This window comes from Rattus norvegicus, chromosome 1, assembly GCF_021556685.1.
Source record: "Rattus norvegicus strain SHRSP/BbbUtx chromosome 1, alternate assembly SHRSP_T2T, whole genome shotgun sequence".
NCBI lineage: Eukaryota > Metazoa > Chordata > Mammalia > Rodentia > Muridae > Rattus > Rattus norvegicus.
Window position 1 is genome coordinate 94,904,474 of NC_141534.1, and position 13,920 is coordinate 94,918,393.

The 13,920-nt window shown below is 45.3% G+C and overlaps 1 protein-coding gene across 2 annotated transcripts in view; it reads right to left on the reverse strand.

The window, feature by feature from the left end:
* Window positions 1-13,920, reverse strand: part of Samd4b (sterile alpha motif domain containing 4B) — a 38,438-nt gene that overhangs the window by 12,649 nt on the left and 11,869 nt on the right. For both annotated transcript variants that reach the window (NM_001107498.2, XM_087555122.1), the window contains 2 exon segments: window positions 1,526-1,996; window positions 11,398-11,800. In NM_001107498.2, coding sequence (NP_001100968.1) covers window positions 1,526-1,996; window positions 11,398-11,593 — 667 coding nt within the window. In that variant the 5' untranslated portion in view covers window positions 11,594-11,800.

Sequence of the window (13,920 nt, forward strand, 5' to 3'; positions counted from 1 at the left end):
ATCTCAGCTAACATTTCAAAAAGGCACCTCAATACCAACTCCTATTTTACCCAGCCTCTGGGCTTAGCTGGTCAGGACAACATTAGTCAGAGGTGACTCTGGCTCAGACTGCTCAGGCCTGAACCTTGCCAGTTCTACGATTTGTTTTATGTGATATCTCAACTATGTGGTTTCAGTTGAGTTCTAAGTCCTCATCTGTGAAATGGACCTAATGGTCTAAGAGGCTTAACTGAGACTGTATCTGTAATAGTACAGCAGTGAGCCTTGGCACTAATGCTCAGCTATATCAAATTACAGACATACTTCTCATGGTGGAACCTAAGACCAGAGACAAAAATCCCGAGTGAGCTAAAGAGAACTCAGAAATCCTTAGCAGCCAGTCAGGTATCAGAAACGTTGACGGGGAGTGCTGGAGAGACAGATACCTCAGTGGTTAAGAGCCCTCGTTGCTCTCGCAGAAAACTTGGGTTCAGAACCCACATGGTAGTTCACAATCACCTGCCACCTCCCTGACCCCCACTTTTTTTTTTCAAGACAGGGTTTCTCTGTGTAGCCCTGGCTGTCCTGGAACTCACTCTGTAGACCAGGCTGGCCTCAAACACAGAGATCTGGCTGCCTCTGCCTCCCAAGTGTGTGCACCACACATCTGGCCTACCTGCCACTATTGTTCCAGGGGATTCTAAAACCTCTTTTGGCCCCTATGGGCAATGCATGCAAGTGGTACAGACAAGTTTGCAAAATATCCACCCACACATTAAATAAAATGCCAAGAGGGTCATGGGGCCTCATGGACAGGTATGGCAACGCAGCTTTTTCTCAGGCTGTCACTGGGAATATAGCCTGTGAAGCACCAGATACCTGGACTTTTCAAGAGAAGCTAGAAATTCAATTCTTAAAACTTTGTATAATAAATTTAGAAACAAATCAAGAGCATAAGAGATGGCTCAGTGGTTAAGAGCACTGGCTACTCTGAAATTAGAGGACCTGGGTTCAATTCCCAGCAGCCATATGGCAGCTCACAACTGTCCGTATCATTAACTCCAGTTCCAGGGGATCCGAGACCCTCTTCAGGCCTGTAAGGGCAACAACCAAACAAACGGTAAACTGGCATACCTAGAAGAAAAACACCCTTTTTTTTTTTTTTTTTTTTTTTTTATAAAATAAAAATTAAAAAGGAAGCTGGGCATAGTGGTACACAGCTTTTAATCCCAGAACTCAGGAGGCTGAGACAGGAAGATCTCTGAGTTTGAGGCTAGCCCAAACTAGAGTGAGTGCCAGGATATCCAGGGCTATACAGAGAAACCCCGTCCTGAAAAAATTAAACAAGCAAACTCAAATGTGAGTTCCTAAGACACAACCACAGGTCAGATTTAGCTCTAAGAAGGTCAGTTCACAATCTCTGCACTGCCTCTCATATAAAGCTGAGGCCAAGAGGTGTGATGGGATTTGCCAAGACCACAGAGCAAGAGAAGACAGCTCAGTTTATTTTCAAATAGATATGGCCACCTAGGAAGATGGCCCTTACCTGTGTTTGCATTGCTCCCAATACTGTTGATGGCCGGCGGCACAGAGCTGGATGGGTGGAAGGGTACGTGTCCGTTTTCCCGGGGTGGCTTGTCCTGCCAGCCTGACCCTGCCTCTCCAGGGGCCAGCTCTGCAGGTCCGCCCCATTCATCTGAGCCCTGGCGTGAATGGTAGGAGGGCTCTGGCCGAGTGCGGAAACCACTAGCTAGCCGCTCTTCTAGGTGGCTCAGCCAGAGGGCTAGTGCATTGCGGTCCTCCAGCGTGGTGGCTGGGTGGATGAGGGCATACGAGAGGAGCTGGCGGCTCTCTTCAATGAAGGCATTGCTCTCGATGGAGTAGGCCAGCACTTTCTGCAGCAGTCTCATGTACTCAGACTTGGCCTCTGTGTTGCCTGGCTGGAGCAGGGGCAGATGGGACAGCAGGAGGGACACCACCTTCTCTTTGGACTCCTGTTGCCACTGGCTGACGATGGCTACAGTGGGAATAAGAAAGAACATAAGGTGCATGAGTAGACACTATCAGAAACCCAAAGCCCCATGGTTTCTCCCTCATCTCTAGTCTTCTCTACTTTTCCCATTTGTTACCCATGGCCATGTCCCTCACAGAGCTAAGACCAAGCACATGTTCCCACTTCTGAAGTCATTCTTGCTAGTTCTAGTTTTATCACTTCTGTCCTCAAAACCCTGCAGTAACCTCCAGTCCAGTCAGTTATGTGGAAGTCCTCTTACAACATGAAGGCCTGTTTCTTTGCTGTAGCTACCTGCCTATGGCCATCATCAATACTTCCCTCTCCTCATCAAATAACCTCTTGCCTAAAGGGAGAAGGTGCTGGAATTCAAGTTAAAGGTTTGTTCTCTGGCATAAGATGGTATAGATTCTTCACCAGTTAGACTTCAGGTAAGTCACCTTAAATGTCATTGAATACTGATTTCTTTGTTTGCTTTTGGAGGCAGATTCTTGCTATATAGCTCAGGGTCGCCTTAAACCTTCTCCCAAAATACCTGTAAAACTCGAGAGGAAATTATAGCACCTGATTCACAGTATTGGCCTCAGACTCAATGAGCTAGTAAGAAAAGTAGAGTGGAGCTGGTGAGTTGGCCCATCGGGTAAAGAAAGGCACTTGTGGGGCTGGAGAGATGGCTCAGCGGTTAAGAGCACTGACTGCTCTTCCAGAGGTCCTGAGTTCAAATCCCAGCAACCACATGGTGGCTCACAACCATCTGTAATGGAATCTGATGCCTTCTTCTGGTGTGTCTGAAGACAGCTACAGTGTACTCATCTATAATAAATAAATAAATCTTAAAAAAAAAAAAAGGCACTTGTTCCTGAGTGTGACAAGCTGAATTTGATTTCTGGGCAGTATACTCTGCAAAACACCAGCTCCCTATAAATTGTCTTCTGACATACTGCTATGGCTTACAACCATCTTTCAAATGAATGAAGGAGCAAAAGCTAAAAATAATGGATTATGGCTTGGAATAAAAAAGTATAAACAGTTGCTGCAGTTTTCTAAACTGGTTTCTCTGCCTCCAATCTGTCCCATCCATATTGGTGGTTTTATCTTTCTAAACCACACTCAAGTTTCTGACCAGAAGTTTACTATGGCAGCCTGCACCCAGACTCAAATCTAAGAACTCACAGTACAACAGCAACTTCATTTCTATGCCACTGCACCCTCCCCAAAAAGAACCCCATCATCAGACACTGACTCAGCATGAGTGAACCACCCCATCTTCCTTGGGGCTCACTACACTGTATTCATTCAAGTTCCCACAGTGAGGCTGAGATTCAAGGGTTTTTCCTAGCCAAATACTAAGTTATTAGTCCTGTCTTCCTCTTCACCCTTAGAATTGTGAACTGAGCCTGAGGTCTTGAATGCATTCAAGAAACACAACCACTGACCAATGCCCTCGGCCTTCTTTTTACTTTGTATTTTAAGATAGGGCCTCACTAAAAGTGGCCCAGGCCAGCCATGAACTCATTCTGTAATCCAGAGAGGCAATGAAGTGGTGGTCTTTTTGCCTCAGTATACTAACTAGCTGCCATTTCAAGCCTGAACCACTAGACCCAAATTGATTGTGTACGGATATGTCCATGTGTGTCCATGTCTATGTCTCACAGTCCACTCATGGAGGTCACAACTTATAAGAGCCAATTCTCCCCAAACACCATGTGGGTCCCAGGCATCCAATTTAGGATGTCAGGCTCACCTGCAATCTGAGCCATCTGCCAGCCCAGCTTGGTTATTTTAACAAGGCACACAAAAGCAATATGGAATACTTCATTAATTTGAGCATCATTTCTACACAAAACTCATGTTAATTTTCTTTATACTTTTACAATTTTAGTATATGTGCTGTTAAAGGCGAGCTGTAAACTCCACATTGTTTCTTCTTTTCTTTGACATAGGGTTTTACTAGGTATCTCAGACTGGCTCTAAACTCTAAATTCTCACCTCAGCTTCCTAAGTGCTCTACTGTATTAAGCTTCAGCTCTACTATATCAAGAGAACTCAGAATCACTCCTACTCAGCGCAGCTATTAGGAACTAAGTGGGATTCAGTTTAAGGCCAGTCCTCTGGGAACACTGTTTTTACTTTTTAATTATTAGTATTGTGATCAGTATACTTTATGGTGGTTTCTTCATTTTCAACAATATACAAAGATTCTAAAGATATCATTGGGAAACAGAATGATATTAGACCTCAGAAACCTAGATACAGCCATGCCTGATGATGAAAGCCTATAATCCCTATTCAAGTTCAAGGCCTGCAGGAGCTACAGGATAAGTTCAAAGGCAGTCTTAGCAAGAGCATATCTCAAAGGAAGAGAGAGAGAAAGGGAAGAGGGATGAGAGGGAGTATACCCTGGGGATCCAGCTCAGTGGTAAAGTGCACACATCTAATATATATGTGTCTGCAGTCACATGACTACATGTGTGCAAAGTGGAGACATAGAAACTTGCAATTGCTCCCTGTACCTTTTGTCTTAATTCTGTAGCATGGAATTCACATTAGTTTCTAATTCTACTTAAATCTGTAGCTTTGGGAATGAATCACACAACTCAGAACTCCTGGGGCCTGACCTGAAAGTCTGTTCTGTTTTTTTATAGAGCCCCTGTTAGAGTGCCAGGAAATTCATCCACTCAAAGCCATCAACTCACTTTATGACCACAGCACCAGCTCAAGAGTAATAGAACTAGCAGTACTGCAAGCACTTCTCATGAGGCCAGCAGTGATGGCTGAAACTTCCTGAGCACATACTAAGTATGTGCTGTCCAACTTTAGCTTAACCATTTTATTACTTCTACATACAAGTAAGACTTGGGAAAGTGAAGTAACAGAACTAGCAAGTGACAAAGCTGAGATGAAGTGACAGAACTAGCAAGTGACAAAGCTGAGACCTAAGTTGGGTGTCCTGCTTTGACAACTGGGAAAAACTTTCTCCATGACTTTCTACTTTTGTTTTATTTTATGTGTATAGGTGTCTGTCTGCATGTGTGTCTGTGTCCTACGTGCATGTAATGCCTGTACAGGCCAGAAGAGGGTGTCAGATCCCCAGGTACTGGAAGTCAGACAATTGTGAGCCAACATGTGGGTGCTGCGAATGGGCTTGAGCCTCTGGGAAAGCAGTCAGTGCTTACTGAGTCATCCCTCCAGCCTTCACTGTAATTTTCCAACTTCCGGTCTTTCAGTCTTGACTCTTCTCACATTGTACCTGCCACTCAAAGCCAGGAAACTGCCTCCCTCATCTATCTTCATCTGAACCAGCACATTTGTCCACAGAGTTCTTCCTCCAACCAACACGGCATTTAATTTTTTTTTTTCCTGGAGCTGAGGACAGAACCCAGAGCCTTGCAAGAGCTCTACCACTGAGCTAAATCTCCAACCCTCACAATATTTAATTTTTAAAATAAAATAAAATTGTGAAGTGGGGCAAGTTCTTCTTCAAGTCAGGAAGCCCTTTCTGCCCTATCCTACCTCCAACTGGCATGAAGTCACATTAACTCTTTGATAACTTTCTTTTTTAGACTTGGTCCCAACCTTTAATTCTTAATAAGAAATACAGTAATATTAAGGACGAAGTCAAAGGCCTTGCATTCCAGCTGTCTGTTAAAAGAAGTACAGGGTTGCTGAGATGTGGGCTGCTCAGATTTAGCAAGGGTGTCCAGTAAAGGATTAACAGTCTACATGTAGTCAATGCGCAAGATGTAGCTCAGTGACGGGGTCTTTTTCCCCTTGCTCCTGCATCCCTATCCAGACTTCTCAATTGCCGTTGTTTAGGCGTTACAGTGAAGCTAGAGGCATCTAGGACAGAGAGAAGCCTTGTCTAAACCTTCCCCCACCCCGAGTACTGCCAGGACCCCAGGGCTATGGGATGCAGCTTCTCCTCTGGTACTGCCAGGGGACGTGACAGAATAGCCTCAAGGGTTGGGCTCAAAGAAGGACCTTGTTCTATTGCCCAGAAAGGAGAGAGTAATTCTGAACCAATGAAGGCTTACCCTGGGGAAATGTGTGTTCATGTGTTTGAGTGGTGGTGTTAGGAAGGGTGGGCAGGCCTCCCAGGACTGGGAAGCATCAATGAGCACTGGAATGAGTCCAAGGAATGTGCACAGCCTCAGGCCTCGTGGGGTGAGCCCAGCTGGGGCTGCAGATGATGGGTGGGGATGGAACTTCTAGTTTCCTGCCCAGATCAGAAAACTCTGGCCCAGACTTAAGGCACAGTAGGGGCCTAATGAATACCTGCACAATTGAACCCAGATGGTCTGTTGGTAGGTAGTAGTGTCTATGTGTATAATGTGCCCTCTCTGGGATCCCAAACATTTAGTCATCCTGCCTTAAGTTATAGCAGGCATTCTGCAAGTTCAAAAGGAAATACCTGCCTGGGTTTAAAAAAAAAAATCTACCTCTGTCTCCATGACTCAGTATATTGTAACCATGGACCAGTTCTTTAAATTCACTGAATATTGGTCATTTGTCTATGTAATGATGGCTGTCAAAGCTCTTAGGTCACAGGGTTGTAGAGAACAGGGAGCAAAGCACCTGGCATGAGGAAGTGCTCGGCACATGAACATAGTATCCCCACTGTTCCTGTGGAAATCTTTCTTGAGACTGTCTCAAGGCTCTTAATCCAGTGGTTCACTTAGCACAGCACATCTGGGACTCCCCTTAAAATTTCCCACAGGGCTGGGGAAATTTACAGAATAATTTACCAAAACTAGACACACGTTTGCTTTTTAAGTTAGAGGCATAATTTGTAGTGATAAAATTCTGGAAGTGGGTGGACTGGGTTTGGGGGACCAAGCAATGCAAAGATACCAGCAGTTGCTACTGTCAGAGATGCAAATTTGGACTCTGAGGACACAGAGAGGGTAAAGTAGACTGTGTGAGTGCCCTCCTTAGCATAATGGCTATGGGACTGGCCAGGTGATCCAAGCAAAGTAGGTCATGACCCTGGGTCCTGGGCAAATCATAGGAGCCAAATATATCTTTGAGACTATCATAAGAGCAAACCCATTTTTATATGCTTAGCGTTGCAACAATCATGTTGGCCTCTGGCACTAATCAGAGGGGCTGGGGCTTGGCTTCAGACATACTCTTCTCTGCCTCACCCCAGCTCAGAGACACGGGTTCACATTTTTGTTTGATGAACTATGTTAGTAGAGCCTGAAAGGGAAGGGTGGGAGTATCGGAGGATGAGTTCTGGTGATTCACTCACCATGGCCCCTTCTGACCCCAGTTTTTCCACCCAAATTCAGGGGGCCAGAGAGGAAGACACTTAAATCTGCCAGACTGGGAGACTGACTCAGAAGACTAGATGTAGGAAAAAATGTAAGAACTGCAGACCAGGATGCCATACGATGAGGGAGAAGAGATCTTGGCTGTCTAGGCCCAATTTCCTATCAGTCATGGAACACCCTTATAGTTCAAGACACACTAAAGGGAAGGAGGCCAGGATTGCTGTTGGAGCTCTAAACAGCAGAGAACTAGGAGAAGTAGGGGTGATGACAACTGGGAACTCCAGGCCTCTCTGTCCTGGTTATTTTTGTCAACCTATTACAAGCTAGAATTTTCCTGAGAGGAACGTCAATTGAGAAAATACTTCCAGAAGATTGGCCCATAAGCAAGCCTGTGAAACATTTTCTTGATTAATTTTTCTGTGGGTGGGCCCAGACCATGATAGGCAGGTGATCCTGAGCGGTATTAAGGAGGCAGGTAGAGGGCTAGAGAGATGGCTCAGCCATTAAAGGCTAGGCTCACAACCAAAAATATAAGAAGGTAGGTAGAGTAAGCTATGAAGAACCAGTAAGCAGTGTTCCTCTGTGATATCTGCTTCAGTTCCTGCCCCCAGGTTCCTGTATGGAGCTCCTGCTTTGATGTTCCTTCAGGATGGATGTCAGCTTAAGATGAGTAACTCCTTCCTTTCCCAGGGCTTTTTTTTTTTTTTTTTTTTTTTTTTTTCGGAGCTGGGGACCGAACCCAGGGCCTTGCGCTCCCAGGGCTTTCTTTGATCAATGTGCCTGCAACTCCAAGACAAGTAGATGGACCAGAAGGATATGTATCACAGAGCCTGGTATTTATAAGAACCTAGAACCCTTTCTGGGCCCATCCCTTTAGGATTCTCACTTATTGTGTCTGGGGTTGGGGGGGTGAGAGGGTTGGGAATCTGGATTTTAAGTTTTTCTGACCCTGTCCCTAAGATTCTGATAATACATGTGTGGGAAACAAAAGAATGAAGAACCATAATGAGCAGACAGAAATAAGTATCAGGAGAGACAGCCAGGCCACCAGTTCCAAGAGGCAGGAACAAGCAGATGACTGGGGAAGTCTACCTAAGTAAGGGTGGAAGTGACAGGAAATGCCACCTCTTTAGACTTAAAGCCCTCACATCCATTAGGAAGAAGTATTCAAGGCCCCCATAGACTTTATTCATGAGCACTTTCCTGAAAGTGATGCTCTGCTATAATCCTGGCAGACATCCTTCCTGCTTACTATGGGATAAGCCATGGCCTCCCTCCCTTCCCTCATATTCTGTTTTCCTTACCACTCTACCCATTAGCTTCATAGAAAACTTTTCAACACGTGACAGGGATCATATATTCACTATCATGCAATTCTTTGAACAATAGTCCTCCAGTCCTTGCTGAGCCCTCCCCAATATGCTGATATAACTGTTTGGAAAGGGCCTGTATATGTTTTGTATAGCATATTGTTCACAGAAAATGTGGTAAGAGCTAACACTTTAGAATAACACACCTTCAGACTAGGTGCTCCAGAGATGTCTAGGGATTCATCCTAGAGCTGCTTAAAGGATCTTTATTTACTATAGCTTGGAAGTGCAAAACCAAGTGGCCCAAGTGGTAGACAGAGCTAGTGGTCAACTACTCCCAAGGGCAAATTGATCCCTGCCTTTAGCCCAGCAGTTCTCAACCTTTGGTTCATGACTCCTTTGGGGTTGGGTATCAGATTTTGTGTTTATCAGATATTTATGATTCATAATAGCAAAATGATTTTATGGTTGGGGGTCACCATACATACGTTAAAATGCTTCAGCATTAGGAAGGCTGAAACGCACTGCTCTATCCTATTCTGTGACTCAAAGCAAGTCACTCAGCTTCCCCATCTATAATAAGGCTTTCCTTACAGGTGCTGTGAGGGTTAGACAGCAATAGACAAAGCACCGCTGAGCACTACTGCGCATGCCTGTAACCTCAGACTTAAGAGGCAGAGGCAGAAGTCACTGCACTACAAGTCTGAGACTAGCATAGGCTGTAGGCTGAGATCCTGTCTCAAAAATATAAAAAAATAAAGGCCAAGTGTTGAAGTATACACCTTTTATCCCAGCACCCAGGAAGAAGCAGAGGCAGATGATCTCTAAAGTTTGAAGACAGCCTGGTCTATATGGAGAGTTCCAGGCCTGGCAGGACTGCAAAATGGGACCTTGTCTCAAAAAACAAACAACCCAAAACCAATAAAATGCCAAAGCTCAGAGAAAATATGTGCACTTAGATTGCACAGATCATCTTATAACACAGAAGATCAGGAAAGAAGACCCCACCTTTAGCCTTCTATAGCAACTAGTTTTTCTTGGAAGTTCTGAAAACAAATGCAAAACCCGAAAGTGCTCTAATAAGTTAACAGGGAGAGCACATGGCTGACCTGATAAACAGATAAGGCTGGAGCTCAGGACATAGTCGTAGAGAATGTGATGAAGCTGTGTAAAACACTGGCTTGTCTCAAAAGAACACTACCCCACATCTCCAGTGTGGGCAGAGCCATTTATTAAACAGACCTCCATCCCTGGGTGCCAGGGCAGGGGAGCCTTTTTCTTTGGTGGGGAAGCTAGCAAAAGTGGAAGACGGCTGAGCCCTCAGCCTGCTGTACCTGAGCTGGGCTCTAACTGTTTTTCTGTCTGCCTTCCATCAGGTCAACAGGACTCCTAATCTACGCAACTATCTTCTGCTATGTGTGATGCTTTTGCAGCTTTTACATCCAATTCTGTAAGAAATAAAGGGCGTTTCTATGATGAGTGGGAGAGATAACAGAGGCCAGGTAGCTCTGTGGTTCCCCAAATCCCAATCTTAGAAACCCATGCTGGAGCCCTTACCTGTAAAGCAGTGATGGTAACAGTACTAATTTTATAAGGTAGTTCTGAGGAGTGTTAAGTAGGACTGACAATAAAAACAATCGACAGTTACTGGAGTATTTACTGCTTATCAGGCACTGTGGGAAGAACTCCACCTGCATGAACTTCCTGGCTCCTCATAAGCATCCTAAACATTGGTAGAATTAATCATCTTTAACGACTGTTACTTCAGTCTAGGCACTGTGACTCAAGAGCCACCTAAGGACTTGACACAAGCTAAGGGACGTCTGGCTTGCAAGGGCTTCATGAAAACTGCTGTTATGAAGATAAAGATAGAACAAAGTTGACTCTGCAAGGAGTCTCTCGGTCCCCTTCTCTGCTAGCTTTTGGTTATTCACAACTCTTCTGCTTCTCTGACTTCCATCTCCTATCCGTGTCACTGAGATCACCAGCTCCGCACCCGACTAGCTGTGTCAAGGCTAGAAGGCCCTTATGCTTTTAGCAGTAGCCTTTGAAACAGTTCTTTGGACTGACGACTGTAAGGACAGGTTCTAAGGATGTCTGTCTGGCTCACCTATCCCAATGTCAGCTTCAGGAGACAGAGTACCTCTCTAGTAGGTTATTAAAGAACTGACACGAGGGCTGGAGAGATGGCTCAGTGGTTAAGAGCACCTGACTGCTCTTCCAGAGGTCCTGAGTTCAATTCCCAGCAACCACATGGTGGCTCACAACCATCTGTAAAGAGATCCGATGCCCTCTTCTGGTGTATCTGAAAGACAGCTACAGTGTACTTATATATAATAAATAAATCTTAAAAAAAAAAAAAAAAAAAAAAAGAACTGACACGAAGGACTACATTTACATTAAGAACTCTCTTGAAGCTGTTTGTGGCCTGAGACCAATCTACTTTTAGAAGTGAAACCTCTAACCCTGTGGGTTATGGAAGACTTCTGAGCGCCTCTGCTAGCTTTGGTGTCCTAGAGCTAGGAAAACAAATCATTGCTCACCTTCCACTGACTCACTTCATGGTTTACTAGGCTGTTCCTTTCAGCAGCTCAAATAAGCTAGCCAACATCCTTCCTCTATGTAGGCAATTTCCAGTTTATATTGCCCTCCTCTGGGAGTCCCCATTTCACACCTGAGGACAGCTGACAACAACACAGTCCCAGGAGACCAGACAAGCACAGAATATACATTTCTCAGCTCCAATGTTGGTTGGCCTCTGTGGCACCTGGCACCTGCTCTTGCTCTCCCCACTGTACTCCCATCTCTAGGGGCAGAGACTCACCAGCACTGTTGGCCTCTGACTCCAGCAGGTGGATATCATTGCAGTCCGCCAGTGAGTGCTCCAGGCAGAGCTGCAGAAAGCGGGCTTGGGTACGGGTGACCCGCTTCAGAAGTGACAGCAGGGCCACTGTCTGCTCACACTCATTCCAGCCCTTGAACCAGCTAGCGAGGATGCCCACTTGGTCTCGGAACATCATGGTGCCAGGCCTGGGGCCAGGGTTGGGGGACGGCGGTGGCAAGGGCCAGCGCCGTCACATGGTCTCGGCTCTGGGCTCCTGTTACCTCTCCCCTAAGGGCCAGGGCTTGAGGATGTCCCCTGGCGTGGTGGCAACGGGTGGTGGGGGGGAGGAGGGAGCCTGCTTACATCAGGGGAGGTCTTGGTCCAGCCACACCTCTCCAGGCTCCTGGAAAAGAAAGCAAAGGGATCAGAGGGGTTGTAGGGGTTGAATCTGTCATGGATAAATTATGGAATGAGGGCCCTGTTCATAGTTTATGGAGTTTGCTCTAAGTCTCTGGGAAAAGTCCGCAGCAGATACTAAACCAGCTCCTCTCCAACTGAGAACTCGGGGAACAGGCATGATTGACACCCCTTCAAGACAAATCAAAGATTACATCAAAATGGTGTTCAGAAACAAGAAGGAAGAGATGATGTATATCTGGGAAAAGATCTGAAGGAAGGAAGGTTTGGCTCAAGGTGACATGACAAAGCAGACATGTAACTTGGAAGATAATCTCTGACCTTGCTAGTCTCATGCTGCCTCCTCTTAGAACTGAACTGTGACTGTTCACCAGCAGAAAAAACCTTAGGGCTCCTTAATTACTTCAAATTAAAACCCACAATTCAGGGTTGGGGATTTAGCTCAGTGGTAGAGCACTTGCCTAGCAAGCGCAAGGCCCTGAGTTCGGTCCTCAGCTCCGGAAAAAAACAAAACAAAACAGCTCAAGAGTGTTAGGTGGACCAGTAACCCCAGTAGAGATCCCAGGTATGCAGACAGCAGATGCTGACAGCAGTTAACTATCTAGTCACAAACTATCTGGTAAATATGAGCCCAGGGCATGAACATGGACAAGCCTGTTTAAAGATCACCATCATAAAGGGATCTCATGCCCTCAACCCAGCTCTGCTGCTCTGGAAGAGGCTTAGCTCTGCTGCTCTGGAAGAGGCTGGGCTCTGAGCTCTAAGACTCTACCTCTCTACTGTGAGGTAAACCCCTCACAGTTTTCCTCTTTAGTCCTTGAAGTCAGCTTCAGGCCCAGGCTCTGAGGTCGAAGTCCCCTTGATTTTTCAGGAGACCAAATTGTTATCAAAGAGCCTACAGAGTGCCAACTTGAAGGGAATGGGACAGATTAAAAAGTAGACACCCAAACAAGAAAATGTCCAATTCTTCTTAAGCAGGGCCTATCCAGAAGTTGTTTGAAGTGGGCAAACAGTAGGTCTAGTTGTTTTTCAATTGACTTGTTTCTAGACACTCCTCTGACACCTTTCTCAAGTGTCTGGAGCTTCAAGTATCCACCCAACATTTCCCCATCTGCCTCTCTTGCAACCGGTGCCCTCTGTTCAATTTCCCCAGGGCTGTGTAAGAACCAAGAACTCTATACACAGACCTACTGCATATCGGACCTGTCAAGTCCAGGCTTTAGGGCATGACTCATATTACCCTGTTATAGGCTAGCTCCCAAGTTAGTTGGGTCTCAGCACAATATCACTTCCTCAGAGACAATATCCCTGATACTCTCCCATGATCACACAATTGTATTAGTGCTCTTATTTCATGTTACATATTGTATGTTCATTGTTCTCACCAAAATGTAAGTCACATAGTCACTTGAGCCTAACAGTACCTCACTCATTAAAAAAATTATTAATTTTATTTACTTTTTGTGTAAATGCCTGTATATGTACATTTCACAGAGCACATGTGGAAGTCAGAGGACAATTGTGAAAGCTGGTTCTCCTTTTCCACCATGTGGATCCCAGAGAATTGAGGCTTGGTGGTAAGCATCTTTACCCACTGAGTTATCTTGCTGGTCCAGAATATACTTTAAAAATAAAATCAGCCAGCTATAGGAACACATACCTTTAATTTCAGCACTCAGAAGCAGAAACAGGTGGATCTCTGTGATTCTGAATCTTTGAAAGATTTGTGGATCTTTGTGTATTTGAATCAAGCCTGGTCTATATATTAAGTTCTAGGCCACACAGGACTACATGGTGAGGATCTGTCTTAGAGCAAAAACATAACCAAAAACAATGGGATGGAGTGAGGTAGGGGTCAAGATAGGGTTTTTACAAAAGCCTGCCTTGTTATGTTTTCTTTTAACTCTCTCTGTGTGCTCACTTGTCTTACTTGCTTGAGTGTGAACATGTATGTGCACACTACATGCATATGCAGGTACCTGAGGTGCCCAAAGGCTTCAGATACCCTAAAGATGGAGCCTTAAGCCATCTGATGTTGGTGCTGGGAACAGGCGACCTCCTCTGAATGTGTAGTATGCACTCTTAACCACTCCAACCGAGACAAAG